A 24,388-nucleotide genomic window follows, 5' to 3' on the forward strand; every position below is an offset into this window, starting at 1 on the left:
CTCACAATAATTAGTGCGTGACTATCTTTCGTTTGGCTTCTTCATGCTAATTTTGTTGTCCAATTTATCCTCACCTGTGGCTCAAATCACATTTTATTATCTTTATGATACTAAGATGTTTGGTCATTAATTTTAAACATTGCAACTATGGAACTTAGGGTCCTTGGCAAAGCCAAACTAAGCCAAGCTTAGAGCTGGTGAGCAAAGCCAACCAACCCAACTTGTATCATAACTACTTTCCAACCGAAAGGCTAAAACGTTGCGTCAAAGACCAAACCAGATCTCTGCAACTACTGTTGACTGTCCGCTTTTGTTTAATCTAATCTTCCACCGCCTCCCGCCGTCAATTTCAACGGACCACCGCTCACGGAAGAAGAAGCCCATTTCTCAATTTACCCACACCCATCTATCTCTGACGGTGACGGACAGGTCGCATCACCTCCTAGCCACTCAACTGAACCCACGTGTCATCATAGTCTTCTGTTCTGTTCATTAGTCCAACGGCCACGATCGAATTTACGTGGCCCTTCCTAATCCCATAAAAGCAATTCAAAGGTTCTTTGTCAGAAACGCACGTTGGATTGAGGCCGTCTTTTTGCCCTTTTTTCCATTTCTTCCTTTGCTGTCTCTATTGTCTTCTTCTGACTTTTGTGGCGTCTAATAGGCCCCCCGGAGGACCAAGTAAATTTATCCTATCCTATGGGCCATTTGTTTGTTGTCGAGATTTGCTGGTTTTGAGGCTAGAATAGTCATTTGGATCTAGAATATTCTGATATTGAACTTTCATCCCTTTTCTTTTTTAATTTTATTTTTTAATTTCATTTCATTTCCTCAAGCAAGCATAGCAATTGAACTTTCATTCTAGAGCCAGTCAAAAATGAATACTACTTTTGAACCGCCTTTGACAAGGAATATTGTGGTTGGATGGACTAAGATGACATAAACAAAAGGGGGAGAATCAAATCAAGAATGTATTGCTGCTAATCTTGGACTTTTTTTAAACAAAATTTGAGGCCGTGAAATTGGCTTTTTTCATGCCAAGAAGAAAAGTCTTCTAGCCCTCTATTTAATTCTAGCATAGCATAATTTGATTTGATTCCCTTCCATGATTAGCAGTATTCACAAAATTAAGGTTTAAGACAACTATTCAACGGAAGAGCATCTTGAGTTCTTCGATCCTCGCCGACCGGACTTCCTCGTCGGTGAGGGCTCCGGCGATCATTCTTTGTTTCCTAGCTTGGACTTGTTGCAACCGTTCTTCCACCGTCCCCTGCATACATTTCAAGCCATCAGCCATGTGGCGGTGGTCCTAAGTCAAATAATTCAGCATAGAAATGGAAAGAAGGAAAAAAAAATAGGATCAGTGAGGACAGTAATTTGACTTTAAGCAAGGTAGTAGAGGAGATTATCCTTATTTTAGTTTGTCAGTTCTTTGTATGTTCATTTGGTTTCTGGTAAAAGAAAAAAAAGAGGCCAATGTCAAGATTTGAAAATTCACTAATGATTGACCAGTTCAGGCAGGGTTGTTTTCTATTTGGCCTTAGCCTAAAATAGTCCATGAAGATGGACATGACTAAAATGCAGAACGTTGGACATATATGAGCTTCTTTAACCATGCTCTTATTCTACACTAGAGTCACAAACTGCCTAATCTTCCTATAATTTACACAAATCCTGCAAGAATAGAAACGCCAATTGGCATCTAATTTTTGCTTGAATAGTCAAATGCTGTAATCAGGATTGGATTTCTTGAATCCCAAACCTTTGATTAGAATTGTGACCAGATTTGAGAAAAAAAAAAGGCCAATCAATGATTTAGATGCTCTTTGAGGAAACATATGCAGGAGGAGGCGTTTTACCTTGACTATAAATCTTCTAACTCGAACGGTCCTCTTTTGACCAATGCGGTGGATACGCATGATTGCTTGCTCCTCCACTGCAGGATTCCACCATGGATCCTGTATTTGATTGATAGGTTCAGATGCCATTCAAGAACTATCACACCGCAGAATTAAAAAAAAAAAAAAAAAAAAGGAGAGAAACAAGGAATTTACCATAAGAAACACATTAGAAGCTGCAGTTAAATTGAGGCCTACGCCACCTGCTTTCAGTGACATCAGTAACACCTGAAGAACATTGAAACAAATTTTAGATCCAGCAATGTCTGATTGAAGGATCAAGTGCATTGTGCTCATCTTGAATTTGATGACAGCAAGCAAGAAATGCTTACCATCTTCTCTCCAGTTTCACTGAACTCCCTCAAAACGATTTCTCTCTGCTTCTGAGACAATCTTCCATCAAATCTCAAGAACCCAATTCTTCTCCTTTTCAAAGGTATCTCCAACAAGTCTAGAAATGAGGTCCACTGGCTAAAAACGATGCTTTTCTCCCCAGAACCTGACTTCCTTAGCCGTTCCAAGCAATCCAAGAGCTTTGAGACCTTTGAAGACTCCTTCCAGTTCTTCTCAACATCAACTCTGAACCGATTCTCAGACGGACAGGTGATTATCTCAGTCTTTTTAAACACTTGCCTGCAAATTGGGCATGCCCCAGCTGTTGGAGATCGCCAGCTTGACAGAAGACATTCTCTGCACATTCTATGTGCGCATGGTGTGAGCACAGGGTCATCTGCAGACTCCAGGCATATGGGGCACTCTGCATTTTCACCTTTCCGAATACCTTCAACAACCTCCTCAACATATGCTCTAGAAGGGATCTTCTGAGTTGCAGAATCAGGATTTGTGTCAAGGAACCTTCTAGCAAGCTTATTCAGGTCTGCAAATTCTTGTGTATCACTCCGGCTGCCAACGGTAGAAGTTTGAAATTGTCAGATAAGACGAACTGCAAGAGGCAAGTTCATCCTTGAAAGGTAAACGGATTAAGACACCATTCTCACCTCATCACAAGAAAGGGGTGGTTGCAACATTGCCTTAATCGAAGTAACAACTCAAGGATGTTTGCATAGTTGTGAAGAACTTTGCCTTGTGCTACAAACTGGTCAAATTGAACCTGTCCATATTGCAAAATTTTATGAAAATCCTATCCAAAGACAAAAAAAACTATGCAATGTCTAAATTAACAATACTTAGCTTATTTTTAAACGATATTTAGTTAAGAGAACTCGAATAGTCAACCACAAATAACTAATTAGAGGTCCTAATGTGACAGACAATCTCCGTTGCTGCATGAGTAACACTAAGCTCACCTTAGATCTCCTAAAGAGGGCATCATAGAAATCATGCTCAGCTTCTGATTGTTCACACTCTATAATTTTGATATCCGTCGGGGGCAGAACCAGTATAGGCCTGATGATGGAGGCATAGAGCATGAAATTGTCACAAATATAAAAACAGGTCCAGTCTAAGAGAACCAAAAGCAGGTGGCGTAGGGCTCAATTTACCTTCCTTCTTTGTCTTTTGAATCCTTTGTTCGCCTCAGCATTAGTGGCCTCAAAATAGCCTTGATCAGTTTCATCCCTCTATAATCACCACTCTCATATGGCTTCTGAATCAGTTTTTGCCACCTATAAGCAGTAACAAATTTCAGCAAATGGGAAGAGCGAGGGAACCGGCTCATTTGCATTATAATGTTTGATTAAAAAAATAATAATAAACAACAAAAAAAAAGATTCGACCATCTTTAACTCTTTGAACAATTTTCCTGGGAAATGTAACGCAAAAACTGAATAGTAACACTTTGTTTTTCAATCATCCCAAGCATCAGCCATAAAATCATCCAAAAAAAATTAAGCTCACCAGGCCCAGTTGCACCATGGTTCAACATGCAAGAAGCAAAGTAGGCTATAAAGGTCTTCCAACTTGTTCTGCAATAATTGATAATGACTTTAATTGATACATGCTAGACAATAGCTAGTGGTTTATTACCAATCAGGAAAACATTACTAGGGCATTTGTTCAACTAATGCCAGAATTCTTTGCTGCTGCCATACCTGAAGAGGGGTACCAGTAAGACACCACCTGCAATAGGATGACAATTTGAAGGCAGCCTGGGCACCTAGAGTTTTAGAGGACTTGATGGTATGAGCTTCATCCAAAACCACTCTGTACCAGTCAACCCTGTGGAAAATGCTATTCTCCCCATCCTGTGTTGAACATATAAAATAGTAATCATTAACAATGTTTCAACAGGGGAAAAGAACAAGCACCATTCTGGTGCCAGTAAAGCAATTGGATTTAAGTGGTGGAAACTAAAAAAATGGAAATGGCCAGCTTTTCATTCTTATAAGCTGCAAGTAAATGGATTTCAGTGGTGGAAAGTCACAAGAAACGGAAATAGCTAGCTTACATTCTTATAAGCTGCCGTTAAGACACCGTATGTGGTCAAGATCACGTCAGGTTCAGCAATCACTCTATGGTCACTGCTCCTATCCCCACCATAAAAGACAGAAATGGAGATACTATCTGGCTTTGAGTGTGTTTCAAGTTCATCCTGTTCATCGAGTAAAATTCTTATTCAGAGAAGATGACAGCATATCCTTGTGCCCATTCATAACTAACATACGATCAGAAAATCAGTAATGCAGTTTTAGAATGGTGTAGCTAAATCTATTCAGAAATCAGAACGCATACAAACTCAGAAAACTTCCTTATTCTGGCTGAATCAAATATATTATAGGAACTCACCTTCCACTGGCCAAGCAACGCCATAGGACAAATAATGAGGGTGCCACCTTTCACTTTTCTAATAACTTTGTGATCAGATTCCTTTTTCTTTTTCTTGATGTACTCTGTATCACCCTCACTTTTGGCAATCGATTCTTGATCCTCGGGGGTACCTCTGCCTCGCCTTGCAAGAATCAGAGCAATAGTCATCACAGTTTTCCCAAGCCCCATTGCATCTGCCAAGATCTGCAGAACATTATACGGCTTAGAATATATAATAATTAACGTTGCTACTCAAAATGAACAATCAGTAACAGTAGCAAAAGAAACTTGCCCCTCCTCTTGCCATCTGTGTTGCTGTTGGAAGTTGTGTTGTAGCTTCCCCAGAGAAAATGTTAACATATATTGCGGAAGCCCTCCTGTAACAAATGATCAAATAGTAGCATAATCAAACTCAATGCAGTTAATGTCCATGGATTTTATAAGCAGCTGTTCCTTTTTCTTTTGTTCTTAATATTTCAAGGACAGAAAAACATACTCATCACATATACGATATGCTCCCCAACAAGGATGAAGAGTTTTTGCTGCTTCTTCAACATCTACTCCCTTCTCAGATTCTGTCATCCAAAAAAGGGCTTGCTTTTGGTACGGTCTGAGATCACACATAAGGGTTTCTGGGGGCTCCATTTCCTAGAAAAATCCAGTAGTTAAAATAGTTAATGTAACTGCAAAATCATCTCCCCTGTAGCATAAAGTTTAAAGACAAAAATAAGGACAAGCATCCCTATGACTTGTACCTTCAAGTCATACGTATCTGCTGCACCAACAAGCTTATTCAAAGATGATTCTGAAATAGCTTGCTCATCCTTGTTTTGATCCGGAAGTTGCGGGCAACCCTTTCTTCGTTTTAATGCAGGCAACATTGCCACACTTTCGTCATAATCATCCTGCTAATTTATAAAGATTTAAGAGGTTTTTTAGTCTAGCAACACATACAAACAAAATACCTGTCTTGCCATAATGCTAAACTTAGAATCCAATCGTCAAGTTGGTAAAGTAGTACTAAGTTCAATTAAAGTTTCATTTAAGAAGCAGAATGTGCAAAGATTTAATTAAAATGTGAATTTTTATATCTCTAAAGTGAGAAAAATGCATGTCTACTCTAAAATGAAAGATCAGATGAAGCTCGAAACTTTAGTGGAAGATATCTAATCTGAGAACGAGACAAACAAATAGAAATGCACTCACTCCTAACTTCAGCGAGCGTTTACGGGAGTCTAGTTCTTCTGGGGTAAATTCAGCCTGTAACATAGCAACAAATTAACAGGGCAAAACAAACTAGCATAACTAAAAATTTTATCATTCAATTCACAATCAACTTATATTGTGAGTGGCAAAATAGGTCATACCTCCTGAAATGGCTTCATTTTCAGCAACTTAAACAAAGTCAACAGAGGATATGTCGTGGTGTCAATATCTGATGGAGCATCAAGCTTCCAAGAAGACTTATCACCTTCTGTAAAGACTGAATGATGAATGTAAAAACTGCAAAATAATATGAAAATGGATGAAATTTTTACTATCAAAAGGAATACTCGTTGCAAACATCTCAAGAAATAGGGGAAAATAAAAACCGAAGTAGTTCTTTTTATCAGTTTTTTACCTCAAATACAGCATAATCTCTTGCATCAAGTGAAGATTTGTAGGGGCGGCTATACATCGTCCAAAAACTTTAACTTTTGAAGAATTTACGAGTGGAGTGAGACATTTTGACCATTCCATTGGAAGGCGGCCAATCTAATTAATTCATTTGTTCAACACAAAAAATGTTTAGTAATTAACATATCATTCGCAATATTCCGATACCATGAAGCATTTACACAAAATCTAAAGTACTGTAAAAATAAGAGTTTACCTCTCCATTTCTTTTGGTGGAAAAACGAACAATGGCTGACTTGATCCATGAAGTATTTCTGTCAGGAAATGCAATGTGCACAATCTCATTATTCTCAAGTTTCCTTCCCTTAGTAGTCGAAAGCCCCATGATAACATGCCTCCCAACCAACAACCAGTCAGGCTCTTCTGGAAAATCCCCATCTTCAATCAGAGTTGTGCTCAGCATTCTATCCTCAACCTTGTCCTTCTTCGCCACCAATGACTGCCCAGTATCATTACCATTAGCACTCATTTGAACCCTCCGGAACTCATCATCAGACATTCGCCAAGTAGACAACGGTTGAACACACATTATCTTTTCCACCTCCTTTTTCACCATCCCTTTATTCTCATTTTCCATCTTAGCCACATCCAATCTCACGACAGCCTTATCATCAACCACCACATTTGGCTCCTCTTTCACTCTGCATAGTTGAGAAGGTTTATTCTTTTCTTGTTCTTGTAGCCACTCGTCAAAGCTCAATCTTGATCTCCCTACCAATCCATTCGACATTTTACCATCGGAAATCACTTTCTTTTCATCCAAAACCTCTTTTTTCTCAAAACCCACATCAGATTGATCAAAATTCTCCACCTCCTTTTTCACCATCACTTTATCAAAACCCGCAGACCCTTTGATTTCTTCGCTGTTTTCCTGCTTAATCTGGGTTAAAATCCTAGCACCAGTGCTTGTAACAGTCCTCTTAACTGTAACTGGTGGCGCTAAAATCCCAGGGGTGTCAATGAGGTAATTGATGGCTCGGGTGACATCGTTGTGGCATTGAGTAAGAGCATTGGAAATCTCCTGTTCCGATTTTTCAAGCCCAAAAAGTGATTTGATCAACTTGACTTCCCTCCCTTCCTCTGCTTCAATTGGTCTTGCTTCCATAGCTCTGTTTAAATTTCTTCTTTTGGGGTAACAAAAGAAGATTGTTTTACAACAAAGAAAACAGAAAGCTGGTGAAAAGCAAAAAGAAAGGAGGAGAAAAAAAAAGATTGAATTTTTGGGTTGTGCCCAAGAGAGATTTGAGGATCAAGGGTGGATTTTACAGGGTAAGTAACAGAGAAAATTGTAAAGAGAGTGAGAAGGTTATAAGTATGAAGAGGGAAATATTTTGGCGGCAATGGTTTTGACTTTTGAGGCTTGTTAAACTTGGCGCTTCCGTTTTTCAATTGCCTCCAGGAATTTGTTTTCCGTAGGTTGATTTTGGAAATTTTGGCGCGAAATGGTGGGTAAATATTTGTGGTAAGTGGTAACAAAGAATTTTCACCACAGCAAAAGTGTAGCTGGGTTTTCAATTTTTCATGCGAAATCTTGCACGAGGCATACATTTTACTAGTACAAAACATAAGAAGAAATACACAGGCATCAGACGGCCCAACTTGAATCATTAATTGTAATCAGATATAGGAGTTGTCTTGATGTTATGGATTGCATTTTCCATGATTTTTCAATGAAAAATTACTGTAATGATTTGATGTATGTGAGGAAAAAAGGTAATAGGAAAATGTGATCACGAAAAACGACGTAATTTTCCAACGGAAAACGGCAATCCAAACAAGGGTACTTTTTTTTTTGTCAATATTCACGACAAAAAAAAAATATGATACTTTAGCATTAACAACAATCTTGACTTTTGATCTGACTTGAGTTGCAAGGAGTAAGGAAGAAGAGGTGGGAGGCGCCAAAAAAAAAAAAACAAACAACAACAACAAACTAGTCGTACTTCTTTCTTGACATTAAAAGGGCATTATAGTTATGTGAGTAAAAATTGCTCTGATAGGAAAATTAATTATTTCTCTGACACTATCGCTAACCTTTGAGATTACACAAACCTAAGTGCAGATATATTTTTTAACAATTAAGTCAAAAAGTTGAGAAGCCCAAAATATAGAAAAAGGCAAAAGGAACTTTTCAATCCAGTGTTGTTAGATCCGAACCAAATCAGAAGGTTCGATCGGTATGACCATAAACCAACCTTCTCGAGAGATAGTTCGTAACACAAAATCGCTTTAATAAAAAATCAGTCAAAACCATTAAAAATCGATCAAACCAATGACTCGATTCGACTGGTTGATCCAGTTCTCAAGTTTCTCTTTCTTGTTTTCCCCAAACTAGGCTTGTCAATCGGGACATATGAATCGAGTTTTCATAAGTTTAGATTCAACTCATTTAATTTGTAACATTTTTAATTTTCGGGTTAAGAAATGTGATGATTATACTCAGCTCATAAAATATTCGGGTTTTGAGTCTTATTCCAGTTTAGTCCAAACTCACTTATTGCTCCTCAATTTTCTTAATATAATTATTATAATTATTGAGTTGTAAAACTAATACATTCACATGATTACAACATTAAAACTAAAAGTCAACAAGTAATAGGTTTTAAAAAGTACATAAACCAATAATTTTTCAACAATATTATATCAAATTCATTCAAAATACATGAAAAATAGTAATAAAACATGTGGTCATAAGTCAATACACCTTCAAAGGTTGGAACTTCTTCATAGATTTGTGACTTGAATCCAAACATGTTTGTGTTTCTAGACAAAAAAAAAAAAAAAAATCAACCAATATTATGCCAACATAAAAATTTATTCAATCAATAATAAAAGTTAAAATTTTAGTTATGCATTACCAATATTGACTTTCAAGAAAGTTAGTAGAAGAGTTTATAAATGTATTTTTGTGTTTTATAATTTGTATATATTTAGTAATAATATATTTGGATATATAATTATATATAATATTAAAATATAAATGTTATATATATATATATCATTATATATAGGTAATTTAAGGACTGGGCTTATATCGGGTTTGAGTCTAATGAGGCCCAATTTCGACTCATATTTAATTCGGATCTAATTTTTAGAATTAAACTCCGACCGATTTACTAAAAGGTCAGATCATCGAGCTTTTTTCGAGCTGAACGAGCTGACCTCGGGTTGATCCGACCCCATTAACAGTCCTACCGCAAACATAATTTGAACAAGTTAATTTGTGACACTTTCATTTTAATAGGAATAAGAAAACACCACCCACTTAGGGTCTGTTTGATTCAATGTAAAATATTTTCAACGGAAAATGTCTTCCATGAAAAATTTTATCGGGAAAAATAATTACCTTCTCCATGTTTTTTCCACTGTTTTGGGAGGACTCATAATTCAGTAGTTTAACCGGATCGCTATTCGGTCCGAGTTTAACAACATTGGTTCAATTGGCATCAGGGAGGACTCAAATCAATCAAGCAAGCGCAACAACGTAACGCGCTTTGATATTGAGCGCTTATTGCCTTATACAAGCCTTTTTGGCCTCATAATAGTCTGGATTTTTTTTTTTAGAATAGTCAGGATTTACTTGCTTGACTTTGAATCATGGAAAAAATTGCAAGTAGAAGGTAGGTAGTTGAAGTTCAAGGTGCAAAGCGCCATTTTCCGAATACTTGAGGAGTACAAAGTGCATTTAACCCTTATTTTTAACGAATCCACAACAGTTGAATACTAACAATTTTTTGAAAAAAAAAGTCACATGCAATAAGAGCTGAACTTAAAACTTGTAAATTCTAGATTCGGGATTATATAATTTATATTACAGTTGGGATTCGACATTTTTGGTCTGCATGAAATATTATGAACTTATTCGATCGATTGATATACGCACTAACTTGGAAAAATTGAAGGATTGTTACTATGAGAAGTGTTCAGGTTATCTGTTAAATAATAGAATTAATAGATATGAATAAATTATTCATAATATATTTTTATTCAAATGTATACATTCACATTTATTCTCTCTTCTGATATTTAATTACTATTATTTTGATTTTAGTCATTTTTTTAGAATTCGTTTACAAATGCTGAATTATTATTTGGATGGATAAAACCTATAATAGGATTTACAAAAATATTAGTACTTGGAAACAAAATTATAAAATACTGCACATTAAGAACACCACTGAAGAATTAATTAAGCAGTGAATAAAATAATCTTAAAGGCGGCCACTGCTAAAAATAAAAGAATAAAAAAAAGTCTTGAAGGTGGCTATAATTCCACCACTACCGGGCCATGGAGAATACGACTATATAACGCTCTGATCTCATTATTCTCAAAGCTACCCTGTTTCGCACATCCCAAAGCAGCATACATATTGGCCCGCCGGTCGGCCGCCGATCAACTTTTCAGCCGGTGATATGTGCACCTTAGAGAAACGCGGCAACATCTTCTTGTTAACGTTAACAGGTGATGACGAGCACCGGTTGAACCCGACCCTCATCGCCTCCATCAGGTCGGCTTTAGCTGAAGTCAAGTCTCAAGCCACCAAAGGCTCCGTTCTTATCACATCGGGTCAGGGCAAGTTCTTCTCCAACGGCTTTCACCTCAGGTATTTCCATCATTATCAACAAAGTAAGAAGGAAAAAAGAAAAGAAAAGCCAAGTGGATGAAGTCTTGGATCGTGGTTAATTTTATCATTTTTTTTTTGCTTTAGCGTGGATTTATATTTGGTGATAATTATCTTCTAGTGATATTGTACTAAATCAGTAGATCGTGTTATCAATCTCTTCTCATGTTTAGAGAATGATTGTTTGATTTTCCGAATTTTAATTTATTTGTTAATATTCGATATAGATTTTTATTCATACTACGAAAATGTCCCATTTTTCTTTTCCATAAACTTGATTGAGACCAAATTATGATGTCTAAAATTTACTTTTTGCGTTGTCCATGTCCAAAAATGTTTTGGCTTTATACAAGCAAACCATGTGATTCGATTGAAACGCTAGAGTAACAGATTCACCGTTTCGATGTGATTAGACTAGTGAAGTTTAATGAAGAGGAGGAATTGATGGATACAGTACAATTTAAATGTATGTATATATATGCACATCAGGTATGCTCAAGCTGCTGGTTCAGTTCAAGGTGCTAAGGATAGGCTTATGAACATGGTACAGATCTTCAAGCCGTTAGTGGCTGATCTTATCTCCCTTCCAATGCCCACAATAGCTGCCATCACGGGCCATGCGGCTGCGGCCGGCTTGATGCTAGCCTTGAGCCATGACTATATCACAATGAGATCAGACAAGGGGGTGTTGTACATGAGTGAGCTTGATATAGGAATGACTTTGCCAGACTATTTCAATGCCATATTTAGGTCAAAGATCGGCTCGCCCTCGGCTCGGCGTGCATTGCTATTGAGGGCTTCCAAGGTGAGGGCGGAGGAGGCGGCGGGGATGGGAATCATAGACTCGGTTCACAGTAATGGAATGGAGACATTGGAGGCTGCAGTGCGACTAGGGGAGGATTTGAGCAAGAAGAAGTGGGAAGGGAAGGTGTATGCTGAAATTAGGAAGTCATTGTATCCTGAACTTTGTGGCATTTTGGGATTGAAAGATGAAAAGGTTCTGCCTTCACGGCTTTGACGAGCAAAGAAACTACAATTCGTGTTTTCCTGGTTCACCGGAGATTCTTAAAGTCTTGCTACTTGTGTCTTTACTTCAACTAATTACAGGGCTTTGGATGAGGCTAAGCATGAAATTGAAGAATGAATTTTCTTGGAATGACTGTCTTAACCCTTATGAGATTCTTTTGTGCAGTTTGGAAAGCAAACACGAGACAGAAGGACCATTTTGTTCAACATAAAGATGTTATCCGTACTACTTTTTGTTTACTCTGATTTCAATAATGTAAAATGTGAGGAATACTGCATATGTTAGAACTCATTATAGTAGTATAATTATAGATGATATGGTGCTTCTTTTGGCTTGCTTTTGAAGCTAGCAACGCGACCTTCCAATGTTATTGAACATGGATGCACCTTGCATGAAAATTTCTTAAGAAGAACTAGAGCTGAATTTCGATTATGAGCTTGATGTACTATCAAGTTACCAACTACCATGTTGGAAAGAGACCTAGAACTAACACTCAATGACGTTTCATGGTCTGCAAGTACACCACAACTTCGGCAGTGTTGCGTAGGTGTTGTCCTGTGTGATCATGTTTGGAATTTGGTCCCCCTTGGAGTGTGGACCATGTGCTATCATGTACATAGCCAGTTTGTTCTTTGTTACCCAAAATGTCAATTTTTGGCACTGCAAATTTCCCAGGCAAACCACCGAACTTTGGCGTAATGGCCATCAAAAAAGGATTAAATTCTTCTTTAAATTGTGGATCCGGAGTTCGAACCCCATATGTAATGAGAAAATTCAAAAAAAGTGTCAAAATATTCATTTAATCAGGTCCGTAAACCTGCTAATCCCTTAAATAAGAAGAAAAGGGTAATAAGAAAAAAAAAGGTATCAGAGTGTCCTTAAATAAAAAAAAAGGGTAATAAGAAAAAAAAGGTATCAGAGTGTCGGGTTTGTAAATCTACTAATTCTTTAAATAGAATAAATTAGATTAGATTCTTTAAATAGAATAAATTAAATTAGATTAGATTATACAAATGTCTGTTACTGTTATAAAAAAAAAAAAATTGAACCAGACAAATTGGCAATACGTCACATTTGGTCCCCCTGAACTGGTCCCCGTACAGGTGAGAACGTCCACTCTTGGTTGGCAATATGTTTTCATGTAATGTAAATAATAACAAATAAGCTTAAAGACTTGAGAATGGAGGGTCGGCCCAGCGAACCAACCCTACAGGCTCCACAAATTATGTCGGCCATATGTCTTGATAGCCATACAGCTCTCACCAACGCGGGCAAGAGCGGCATATTTAGCCAACCGACCCTTTTAAGATTTCTCCCCTCGCAGCCCGCTTCATTTTATCTCATGCGCCTCTGAGTATACATTTTACATATTCCGATGTGGGACGAGGAGATTTTCGCTCCATTAGTTCTACTAAATTCGAGTTAGACCCCGATTTTGATTGTAATTAAGTTTTTGTTTTTTTAAGCAGGTTATAATTTACCACAGATTATTTGTGCAAGTGTTTAATAAGAATGTAATGTTCAATTACTATTCACGTAAATTCACACATATCAGTTGTATCAGATTTAAATTGTAGTATAAACTGTACATTTTTGCTTACTTTTGCTCACTGATAACTGTTCTTGTCCACCCAAGCCGACAGACAGAAATTATTTGCACAGCAATTCACCATCAAACCGACATTTGCTGCCAACTAAACCATACATTGTTTTCGCTGTAGAAAGGTTTCTGTTGTTCCTACAAAGTTGTTGGTATCTTAATTACAGCTTATAATTGGTAACTAATTTTCACTATGGAGAGGTGTTCTCTGCCATTGCCCCGAGTGACCCTCAAACTCTTGATTGGGACGCAAGTGCCAAAAAGTTTCTCGAATCAGAGGATGTTAGCCTGGTGCGATGTTTATTCGACTAGGGATGTTCAGCCGTCCCTTTTACTACTTTCAGCACTTTTACAGCAACCCATATGGTCCGATTCAGTTCCCGTCAGTTCCCCGTGACCTTATTGAGCCACCCCCTAGTATAGGTTAGAGTAAAAATAAGACTAAGTGCAGGTGTAAATGGTGACAATAGACCAAAAAACAAAAAGTAGCAAGCTAAACACCGTAGCATATCTTTGCTATCTGAGTAAATAGAAACTCCATTTCATAACAAGTGGTCTACCATTCTACCAATCTCTGCCAATAAGATTCAGAAATTCTGAGGAAGATTTCAGGGAAGGTAAGGAGAAGATTTAAGAGGGATATTACCCAGCTTTACAAATAAGTCCAAATTCCAAGCTGTCTACTGCTAAAAATGGCGCTAGTGTGTTAGGTCATTAGTAAGGCAAGTGCTGCACGGAGTAGACTGCCTCCATCTCCTCAGGACAAAGGGTTTCATGCTTCTGATGATAACAACAGCTACGTGCTTTAACCAACCAAATTTCACTTTGAACGTTTGTTTGACAGCAAAAATTCCACAATTTACTCAGTACTTTCACAAGTCTTGGTACTCGCAGCTTCAAGCGTTAGTCTTTCTAGTAAATCAAAGTCCCATTTACAGCCTGACGTAAACCTGCATGCAGGCCAGAAGAGTGAAAAAAAGGGTAGGGCAGAGGTTTCTGAAGATCACCATGTTTCACAATTATGATTACCGGAATGTCTCTTATAAACACTGTTTTGTACCAAATGCCTTAAGTAACCAAAATAAACAAACAAATATCCAATAATGAATGTTCCATACCATGTCTCAGGAATTTATGTAACACATTGCTTGTGCCTGGAGGAAATAAGAGTCCTTGTATTTTCTGCCACTACCAATGTGAATCCCACTTCGAATCCAGTCTTCCCGATGTATCCAGGCATCTCGGCTGAAATCAAGTACACCAAGTATCTACAAAGAAGGTGAATGCCATGAAAGTGAGAAACTTAATTTCATCTCTACCAATGGAGCTTTTGCAGATACCATGTTCTGAAGATACTTCAAAATCCATAATGATATCAGAGAAGTAGAATTGATGATTCAAATACTTGCAAAACAGTATCCTGAGTGGCTAAGTTGTGTATTCTAAACTCCAATGGACAAAATTATCACAATCTTCGTACTATTGTTAGAATAGATAACAAGAAGAGAGATCTCCAGGGCAGTTAACCATAAGATAGCACCGTAACAGAAACTTACTGCTCCACCCTTCCATGCAACAAAGGTTGGATTTGTCCTTGATTGCAAAACCTAGATATGAAAAAAGACAAGCAGAAGTCAACAACATGATGAATCATTAGGAACTGGAAAACCAGAACGATATTATAGAGCAAAATATCAAAGACAAATTGAGGTCTCGAAGTCAGAAAAGCACATAATGCAACGAGATTAGGTTCCAAAATATGCTTCAACAATTACATGAAGCAGTGACATTAGTTAGCATTACCAAGTTCCACAATGCTATGGCATAGGAAACAAGACCCAACACAAGTACAGGTTACCATTTATAAAAAAAAATTTATTTATTAACTAAACCAGAAAAGTATGAGATGCACACCTCCACAGTATCAATGGCTTCATTTGGGGGAATCGCATGTAACACCCTGCCCAGAAAAATATCAAGATAGTTGGATAAAAAAAAATATGAAGGTTTTCCTGCCATGTACATAAATTAAGAAGAAAGCGTCCACCACAGAATGATAACAGTGCCAAATAACGAATATGACTCACAACAATTTCTTGCTTTCTCATTTAAATATTCAGCTTCTCCTGCTACTGCATGGCAATTTAAGTATAAATTTCACAAGAAATGAAAAACTATGATTAAAGTATATCTAAGTTAACAACTTAGATAAATAATGATTGTTTTGTTTGAGTGGCTGCTCTATCCCCATAAATCATATGTCAGTGCTGGGGCATAATGTGATCCTCTAGGCATCTACATCAGCAAATACTAAAGTAACCGCTTGTTCTTTGTCCACACTACTACATTTTGCTGTAAGTTAAGGAGCTTCATCACAATCATGTATCTTATCAAGACTGAGAGAGGATTTTGAGAAGGAAAAGTGATCAGCTGGAACAATAAAATAGTCCGAAAAAATATGGTCTGCTTTAGATAACAGAAAAGACGAATTTCAATCCAAAACATGGATTGCCAATAAAATGCTTCAGGACAGGATTGCAGATGGTGGCAAGTCCAATTTGAAGCATAAATTGGAGAATAAAAATGATTGCATTAATTCTGAGTTTGGAAAGATGTACAATTTCAGCTGGGAATTGCAATTAACTTCAGTAAAATTGTTATATATTCTATTTGCTTCTGGGTATTGCATATTATCTTTTCCGCAATTGTGTTAACAGTACAAGCCTGTCTAGGAGCAATTCCTCTAAGCAACTATGAGCCTAATCCATTTGTTTGTGTGTGTGTGTGTGTGAGAGAGAGAGAGAGAGAGAGAGATTGAAGCAAACCTCTCCTCCATGGCAGGAATGAGCCCATCAATCAAAGCCACTCCACCAATCTGTATCATTGAACCATGTAAAATTATAGATCGACATAAACATTTGCGAGAAACAAATTGAGTATTTAGACCAAAGCTCAAAACTTGCCAGTTGCATGCTACAAAACAATTTCCTCTGCAGGTCTATACGCCCTGGGGCAAATAATGAGGAGAGGTAAGAGAAAAAACACATAAAGCTTTAACAGAGAAAACTCAAATACCAAGTCAACCTGTTGAGAGAATGCTTTTTGTAATAGCTTCTGCAAGACCAATATTGTCCTCTTTCTTTGGCCTTGCCTGAAAAATTGGGTAGCTCTCCCACATTGGGAATGCAGAAGCACCGCTGGGGAAAAAGCCCTCAGTATGCCATGTATCTTCCAACATATCATCATAATCCTTGAACCTGGTGAAGCATAATACCATTTTGGGAAGTTAGATAATGTGCAAGGAGTTATTTAGTCAAAAAAATTATCAATGATTGGAAAGTATCCTCACCATGTACGGGGTGGTGGAGGATAAACATCTGGAACCAAAAGCATTGGGTAGAACAAACCCATTGGTGGAACCTGTTTAAAAACAATAAGAAGTACTAGTCAATCTAAACATGTTTTACTGTTGTGACAGTAAATGCAAATAGTTACAAGAAATAATTGCTGAGCCAAGCATTTAAAACTCAACCTTCACTGCATTAAATGACCGAATGCCTAGCTTAATTGTACTTGCAGAACTTCAAATTATTAGTCTACAGGTAAATGCATAAAAAGCAAATTAAACCAACACAGAAGCATTAACTGGAAATAACTTTTTGGAAACAATAAAGGGGAATTTTGATCAAGTTATACATTACTTACACTTACAACATTATCCTCTAGCTTTTACAGCCGTTATGTTAGCACCAACATATTTATGATCCCCTAACTCAATCTAAGAAAGACCTGAAGCCATTGGCACATTTAAAGACATCCCTTGTTGTATAGAAAATATGTCAAATTCATCGTAACTGTCATATCAAATATAGGGTAACTGTGCTTGGTAGATTTTTTGAAATATAGAAGTTAAAGAGGTCTTTAACTTTTGCATCTTTCTTTATATTATATTCCCTCTTTTTTTACTTTTTTTTTTGTGGGTTAATGAGAATGCATATATACGTTAGAGCCTTTACGAAACCTTTTACACTGTAGTATGCTTCAGTCTAATGTAGCAAATTGAATATTGGCAACATGAACTATTGTTTAATAAAGGGAAAGGAAGTTAAATGAGTTTTGATTATCAGAGGCATACATTCAAAGCAGTTAGCCTCGTCTTATGAGACCCAGGTGGCATGCCATCTTCATAAGAATGAACAACTGCAACAGTTTCAAGTTCTCCTTCCTGAATGTATAAAATATACTGTGTCAATGTATACATGTCATATAAAAGGTCTCGAATGAAAATTTCAGTAAAATCCAAGAAAAGAAATCCTACAAATTATCAAATAAAAGTTGATAAACCACCAATTAGAAATCATAATTGTAACACACTTTCTTAAGGAAAGACAGATCCAAATAAGTAATATTGGCAGGCCCAAGATAAAAGTTCAAAATTTACTCAGCTTATAATATATTCAGAGAACGCCAACCTTAACTGGTGTAGTGGTGTTACACATGGTACATTAACAAATTACCAATATTGCAAGATGGAACCAGATAATTAACCACCCAAACAGCACGGTAGAAGCAGAAGACAAGGAAGGGTCCATTAACTATCATATTGCAAAAACTAAAGAGATTTAGCTTCATTGAATATCAGCAAAGGCATAGTTATATCAACATTGAGATTATGTGAATGTAAATTAACAATTACACCTCTACTCACACTGAGGAAAAGAATACTTCGCTGCTGGATAAAACAGATAAGCTGAACATGACATAAATACAGCATGCGATAGGGAAACAGCCAAAGCACTATAGAAAAGAGAAGTTGACAAAACTAAAAAGTCGAATGGGTTATATCTGGTGACAAGGTTGAGTTCAACTACAAAGTTCAGTAAACATTGACTAAAGTAAAAGAGACTCTCTAATATTTAGGACCATATTGACTAGAAAAATTTAACTTTTAATAAAAGAAATTAGATGACTCACTCTAATCGAGCAATGCGACTCTCTAAGCCTGTTCAACATCAACAAATCTACAGGCTTTGTCAGGGCATCTGTACGAACTGGTGGCCATGTTTGATGATGCCTTTGTGTCCAAAGCAAGCATCTTGATATATCCTGAAGTTGTTTCTTACCAAGTCAAAACGTGACCTTTGAAAAGAAAGTGAAATGTTTGAAAGCAAACAAAGAATTGGAAAGGTCAACCTTAAAAAGAAAACAAATGCCTGTTAGTTCACACATCAGAGAGCATTTCATTGCTCCTTCAGATTCCTATGTTACGCTAAAAATGGTAAGGCATAGCATTCAACAAAAACATTGAACAAGTTTAGACATAGCATTTCATTGCTCTTTTGCTTCAAAAGTTTTACTGTCCTTAACACACCAATTAATCACAAGCAGAAGCATAATTTTTACTAACTGGAGAAAAATCTATGGTAAATAGATGTCACATGGACTTCCTCACAGTGATAAGAGCTGCATAAGAAGATAGTAATCAAGTTGAAGAAAGGAAGCCATAATCCTTACCTCTCCACCATATCTCAATGTCATCTGTGTTGTAGGTAGGACTGCTCCATCCTAAAGATGAACAAAACTTTAAGTGTCATGGAGATTATCTACAAATGCAATGCCAATTTTCTCAAGCAAGATAAATACTTTGTCAATCCCTTCTGTTACATCATGGCAAAAGGAAGCTTAATCTCAGGAAGCTACAGATGAAAACCTAAACTGAGTGTTTGTCAAATGGCACTCAAAGCACCAGAATAATGTGTGCCAGAGGACTGGAGAAGATTGTGGCAAGTGATGCATTGTGCTGGTGAAGAAATTCAAAGAATTAGAAACTTCGGTACCAGAATTTACACTGAAAGTAGAGAAGTTGACAAAGGAATGCTGGTGGAAATTAAGTTGTTAATCCTGTTAAGATGGTAGTATTTAGCAATTTTTCCAGCAGAGCAGTAATTTTTGAGGCAGTATAAGCAGTGGAGCCACCACAGGCAGTCAGTAACTTGGTAATCATGATTCTTTCTTTAACATGATTCACATGAAGATCCAGATTCAATTCCTCTAGAATGATATTTGTTTGAAAGTCTTTTTTCCTTCCATTGACCAATTATTGGAGTCTTCCAACTTACACCCCAGATACACTTCAAGAAATCATTTTGCATTATGAGGTAAAACAGCTTAATAAAAACATTAACTGAAAGAACCGAATTTCAGAAATATATAGAATATACCTCAACACATATTACCGATGTCACCTGGGCACCCAGATTTATGATGCACGCTGTTGACATACCATTTCCAAAAGCTGCAGCAAGACCTTCCTGAATCAATTTGATATAAGCCATCTCTGACAAGGAGAGACTCAATGCATATGGTACAGGACAAAATGAAAATGTAACATCACATTAAGGTTAAATTGATGCTAGCACTTAAATTTAACCTAGAGATAGTTCAAAATTATAAGACGGAAGAGAACCACCTGGTGAACTACCGCTGAGCTGAAGTGCAGATCTCTTAAGACAATAGACAGCATCTCCTTTACTTCTGCACATCCAAAAAATCCAAACGGTCAAGCTGGTCACAATAAAAAACCAGTACGTTAAGTTTCCCATTTACATTTTCATAAACCCAAAGAAACACCTGGTTTACTTATATCTTTAAATTGACGGATAAAATAGAGTTAGCACACAGAAAGCAAAAGGAAAGAAACCTAGATTTCCTAAAGTTAAAGGCCATATGTTGGGCTTATATACAAATATAGTATTGTCTTCCAAACAAAAGCTTACTTTTCTATTAATAAATGGAAAAGGCTCCGTTTTAGTATAAATCCATTCCTAAAATTCTCAAGTACATCAAATTTTTTCAGTTATAATGTGTCATTTCTCATCAATCTCTTGAATTTATCATTAGTATATTGTGATCCTTTCCAGGAAATGCAATCCATGTTTGATAGTTGGAACTATCTTTTAGCTTGTAAGATCACATTCAGATACTCAACAAATTAGACATGATTAACGGCCTTCTTAATTCCTCCTGCAGGAAAGTCAACTTCATAATGCCAACTACTGGACAAGTCAGGCTTGTATATTTTGACCAAAAGTTATATTTTGGCTATTGACTCGAGAAATTGACTTGACTACCAAACTCCAAGACAATATCAAGAAAAAGTATTTGCCAACAAGGATAAGCAAGCATGTGAATGATTCTAACAGATGAAATAAAAATACCCTAGAGTACACTGTCCAATTTACACATCAAGGCTCTAAATGCTTAGATTTTTGAAAAATACATGTCATTCACTGGGATAGATAAAAAACATTCATCATTACAGTATTGTCCAAAAATCCTATTAACACTGAAAAAAACTTTAAACTTCAATGCATAGCTAGGCTTCTGTAGTACTGGAATTTAACTCAGGAAACTGGTCACGGTAAAGAACTGTAATATCTACCACAACAGAACTTGGGGCGTGGCTACTTGGTTTTAAACAATTGGTAACTTTATGTATAATCTACAATGTACAGATGAGTATGTGCTATAAATACATCTTAGCTCAATGCAACTGTAGTACAGCTCTAAAAGTTGTAATGGACTTAGTTTACTCAATTTGAACATCAGCTATTTAAGAAAAAAATAATTCTGTGGCTCATGATCCAATTATAACCTTTCTTAAACACCAACCAGTAAAATAAAATTACTAAGTTTCAACGTTGACAGATTAGGCAAACAAGAAACAATAATTAGTCACTTGACTAAAATCCGGCATCTGGAACAAAAAACAGGAGCTCATAGTTACCACGATTGTCAAATGTCTCAGGAAGAACAAGAATAGCAGAGAACATAGTCCTTTCACTCAAGGGGATATGAAGTTTCTCAGTCAAAATCCAATCCCAAATTACATGCAAGTCTTCTAATACCTGCAAGATGAGCAGAGAGAAGTCAAAAATAGAGAAGCAGAATACAGACCCTGGCTTATAAAAAAAAAAACTCTTATTTTACTTAAATATAAAATGCATTATGATTCAATAAACTTATGCTACAAATGACGATTTCAGATTACAGCAAGAGCCCCAAAAAAAATTTTCTTTTCAACAACTTCGTACGTAATTAAGATTGTACCTGCTGCATAGGATAATATTGAGAGATGTTAAGATGACCCCTGCGGATAGGACGCCGTAAGCAATATGGTTCAGTTGGAGATATTCTCAGAGCTTCCTCACCAAAAATGCACTCCCTATATCTTGGTTCACTTGAATTGTTCTCTCTATAATCGTGACCTTCCTTCTCAACAGAGGACTCATCATTTTGGTCATTTCTCAGTGGGTCTTCTGTTACATCAAAATAGAATTCTGCAACTTGAATGTTGATGTAACATTTTAACCGAATTTTCATTAATTTTATGCAACTGAAAATCATAATAAGAAACGAAGTCCAATATGAATAGCTTATAAAGGGTGCTCCGATGGGCGGTACTCGAATTATAGGAGAAGAAAGACCACACATCATTGAAATCCAAATCTTTCAAATAAGTTGGCTTACGCTGGACTAAAGCAGAGTAAAAAGGTCTAAACCTCCTGCAATACCACAGTTGGGTTACGTTCGATTGACCAGATTCATTTCTGACTCTCGGAAGTAAGTGGCATGACATACAACTAATTTGTAAAACTCTTTGAAACCAACCAAAAAGAAAGTCCTGGATCATGACCATGGACAAGTAAAAAGAACTTGATATGGCTGTGAGTTGACATCCCAAGCCCTAACATGTATCTAGTGATACTTCGATCAGAAAAGACATGAGATTCAATGTCACAAGCTCATATATTCAAGATGAGGATAGGATTACAAATTTTGATTGCTTCCAACACTAGCAACATACCAGATGCAGACGATGGAATTGTCTTCTCATATACATCAGTCCAACTGAAGGCTGTCTCTTTCTTGTTAGTTTGAGGAGGGTATACATCGATACGACCCATCTGCATAGCAGTCAATTTTACCGAAACAAAACATAGAAAACTCGATAAATGTGCATTCAACCATGCCAGCTAGAATAATAAAGCTAAGATCATCTACTTCTGCAATATATTACAGATTTGGTTTAGCTCCTACAATTAAAAAAAGAAGAAGACGAAAGCAGCAAGAGACCAATTCTACCTTTCTGGGGAATGCATTGTTTGTAACCTCTTCATCCAAGAATGGAATTTTCAACAGGGATGCAATCTGGCAAAAAAAAGAACCATTTTTCATTTTAAAAATCAAACTAAAATCCATACTTGAGAAAAGCTTCAACTCCTCTAAACTCACAATATCATATGCTTTCTCACGTTCCATGTGTTGCGCTGTGGTAACCTGAGAATTAAGTCCCTGAAACACATAAAATCACAAGGGCCCCCATTAAAAGAAGGGGGTGGAGAAGGAAAAGAGACGAACAGTTTCATCAGCAAAGGAAAATTTTCTCCAAGCACATAAAGAATAAGTTAAAATTAACCAAAGAATGAAAAGTAAACCTGGTCTAGAACATTTTTCTTAGGGAATTGATTGGCACCAGTGGTTCTTCTAGCAATACAATGAGGGACGTTCAACGGGGCGTCTTGTCGAGCTAATCCTATTCTTATATTTGCAGAACCTAAACAATTCAAGAATCCCACTTCACAGATTAATCAAATTTCACCAATCACCAAGAAAAAAGTAAGAATACAACTAAAACTTTATATGCTGAAAATTGGCATACACAATTGTTGGCTAAAAGATTAGTAGTAAGGTGGGAGTTGAGAGGGACCTGGATTGATGACAACAAGATTGGAGCCACGTTCAGCAAGAAATTGAGAAGGAACTATTGTTTTCAGATAATCCTGCAAAATTAACAAACACAATAAAATAAAAAAGTTCACAACTTTAAACTATTTTCGTTCGAGATAATTACTGTGCGAGTGTGTGTGAAACAGAGTGATAGAGAAAGTGACAGCAAGTGTCTACCATTGGGAAGCAACGAGTTGGGAGGGCTCAGAGCAGTCAGCAGAGAGAGCCGAATAATACTCCTAGAAAAGAAAAAGTTTTTCCTTCGTGGGTTGGCTTTGTTGTGGTCTTTTAAGCTTTGGAACTTCGACCTTGGAACTGAAGTCTTCAAATTAAAATCAGAAAAGGAGGACAATCAACGGCAAGAAAACCTACGCACATTATGGGCGCAAAAGGTACATAAATAAACAAAGAAATGAATAATGTAACATGTAATTTCATCAACTTAAAAATGAATTGCATTTTGTCATCAAAACTTCAGACGAAACTTCTTTGGTAGATGGGAATTGACTTGTCGTCTTAAATTCTACTAGGCTAACAGGTTGTGTATGATTTTTCATTTTCTTTTTGTTGCATTAACAATTTTAATATCTATCTATACTATATATAAAGGTTGACAAAGGGATTTGAAGTTAACATTGAAATTAACATTTATCGTCACTTTATGAACTTTCTAGTTTACCCTTAAAAAAACTATTTTTATTTTAACTACTAATAACCATCCATAACTATTTTTACTTTTAACAATTTAAGTATATGTTTTTTCAACATAACTATCCCTAAATATTGTAACTACAAATATAAAATTATTTTATGAAAAACATTTAAAAGATTAAAGTTTGTTTCAGTAATAAAAATTTTATTTAAAATATATAGCCATAGATATTATGTTTTTTTTTTATTATTATTGCACACACATTGGGTGTGCATTGAGCACTAGTATTAACCGTAGATTAGAAAGTTTTTCTAAATGAATATCTTTTTTCTTTCTTAACGAGAAAGGTCAAATGGT

The 24,388-nt window shown here is 36.5% G+C and overlaps 3 protein-coding genes and 1 non-coding gene across 9 annotated transcripts; 1 reads left to right on the forward strand and 3 right to left on the reverse strand.

The window, feature by feature from the left end:
• Positions 1-940: 940 nt before the first annotated feature.
• LOC140038896 (DNA repair protein RAD5B-like) lies at positions 941-7,596 on the reverse strand. Of its 2 annotated transcripts, none has more exons than XM_072084483.1 (18): positions 6,538-7,596; positions 6,286-6,419; positions 6,032-6,167; positions 5,871-5,924; positions 5,420-5,569; positions 5,161-5,312; positions 4,957-5,041; positions 4,644-4,868; positions 4,306-4,449; positions 3,950-4,102; positions 3,756-3,823; positions 3,401-3,523; positions 3,206-3,305; positions 2,897-3,009; positions 2,231-2,801; positions 2,055-2,126; positions 1,860-1,958; positions 941-1,270 (listed from the first exon to the last, which is right to left on the reverse strand). In XM_072084483.1, exons 1-18 carry the CDS (start codon positions 7,444-7,446, stop codon positions 1,148-1,150), a joined length of 3,411 nt encoding a protein of 1,136 aa, XP_071940584.1. In that variant the 5' UTR covers positions 7,447-7,596; the 3' UTR covers positions 941-1,147. The 2 variants fall into 2 exon arrangements, with proteins under 2 accessions (XP_071940584.1, XP_071940583.1); XM_072084482.1 differs by having other exon boundaries at positions 5,420-5,572.
• Positions 7,597-10,607: 3,011 nt separating this feature from the next.
• Positions 10,608-12,422, forward strand: LOC113734251 (enoyl-CoA delta isomerase 2, peroxisomal). The gene is made up of 2 exons (XM_027260680.2): positions 10,608-10,945; positions 11,453-12,422. Exons 1-2 carry the CDS (start codon positions 10,755-10,757, stop codon positions 11,979-11,981), a joined length of 720 nt encoding a protein of 239 aa, XP_027116481.1. The 5' UTR covers positions 10,608-10,754; the 3' UTR covers positions 11,982-12,422.
• Positions 12,423-13,171: 749 nt separating this feature from the next.
• LOC113736117 (U11 spliceosomal RNA) lies at positions 13,172-13,296 on the reverse strand. Its single transcript, XR_003459610.1, has one exon. It is a non-coding gene; the product is annotated as a U11 spliceosomal RNA (small nuclear RNA).
• Positions 13,297-13,655: 359 nt separating this feature from the next.
• Positions 13,656-23,779, reverse strand: LOC113734252 (actin-related protein 9). Of its 5 annotated transcripts, XR_011842408.1 has the most exons (22): positions 23,557-23,768; positions 23,360-23,432; positions 23,088-23,206; positions 22,885-22,944; positions 22,735-22,800; positions 22,457-22,556; positions 21,700-21,935; positions 21,377-21,497; positions 20,060-20,124; positions 19,812-19,901; positions 19,105-19,155; positions 18,565-18,696; positions 17,726-17,815; positions 16,940-17,010; positions 16,675-16,847; positions 16,554-16,597; positions 16,416-16,465; positions 15,505-15,550; positions 15,147-15,197; positions 14,709-14,858; positions 14,237-14,540; positions 13,656-14,004 (listed from the first exon to the last, which is right to left on the reverse strand). XR_011842408.1 is itself a non-coding variant. In XM_027260681.2 (21 exons), exons 1-20 carry the CDS (start codon positions 23,557-23,559, stop codon positions 14,715-14,717), a joined length of 1,779 nt encoding a protein of 592 aa, XP_027116482.1. In that variant the 5' UTR covers positions 23,560-23,768; the 3' UTR covers positions 14,077-14,540; positions 14,709-14,714. The 5 variants fall into 5 exon arrangements, 3 of the variants coding, with proteins under 3 accessions (XP_027116482.1, XP_071940585.1, XP_027116483.1); XM_027260681.2 differs by lacking the exon at positions 13,656-14,004 and having other exon boundaries at positions 14,077-14,540; positions 21,700-21,929; XM_072084484.1 differs by lacking the exon at positions 13,656-14,004 and having other exon boundaries at positions 14,077-14,540.
• Positions 23,780-24,388: the final 609 nt, after the last annotated feature.

This window comes from Coffea arabica, chromosome 3e, assembly GCF_036785885.1.
Source record: "Coffea arabica cultivar ET-39 chromosome 3e, Coffea Arabica ET-39 HiFi, whole genome shotgun sequence".
Classification (NCBI taxonomy): domain Eukaryota; kingdom Viridiplantae; phylum Streptophyta; class Magnoliopsida; order Gentianales; family Rubiaceae; genus Coffea; species Coffea arabica.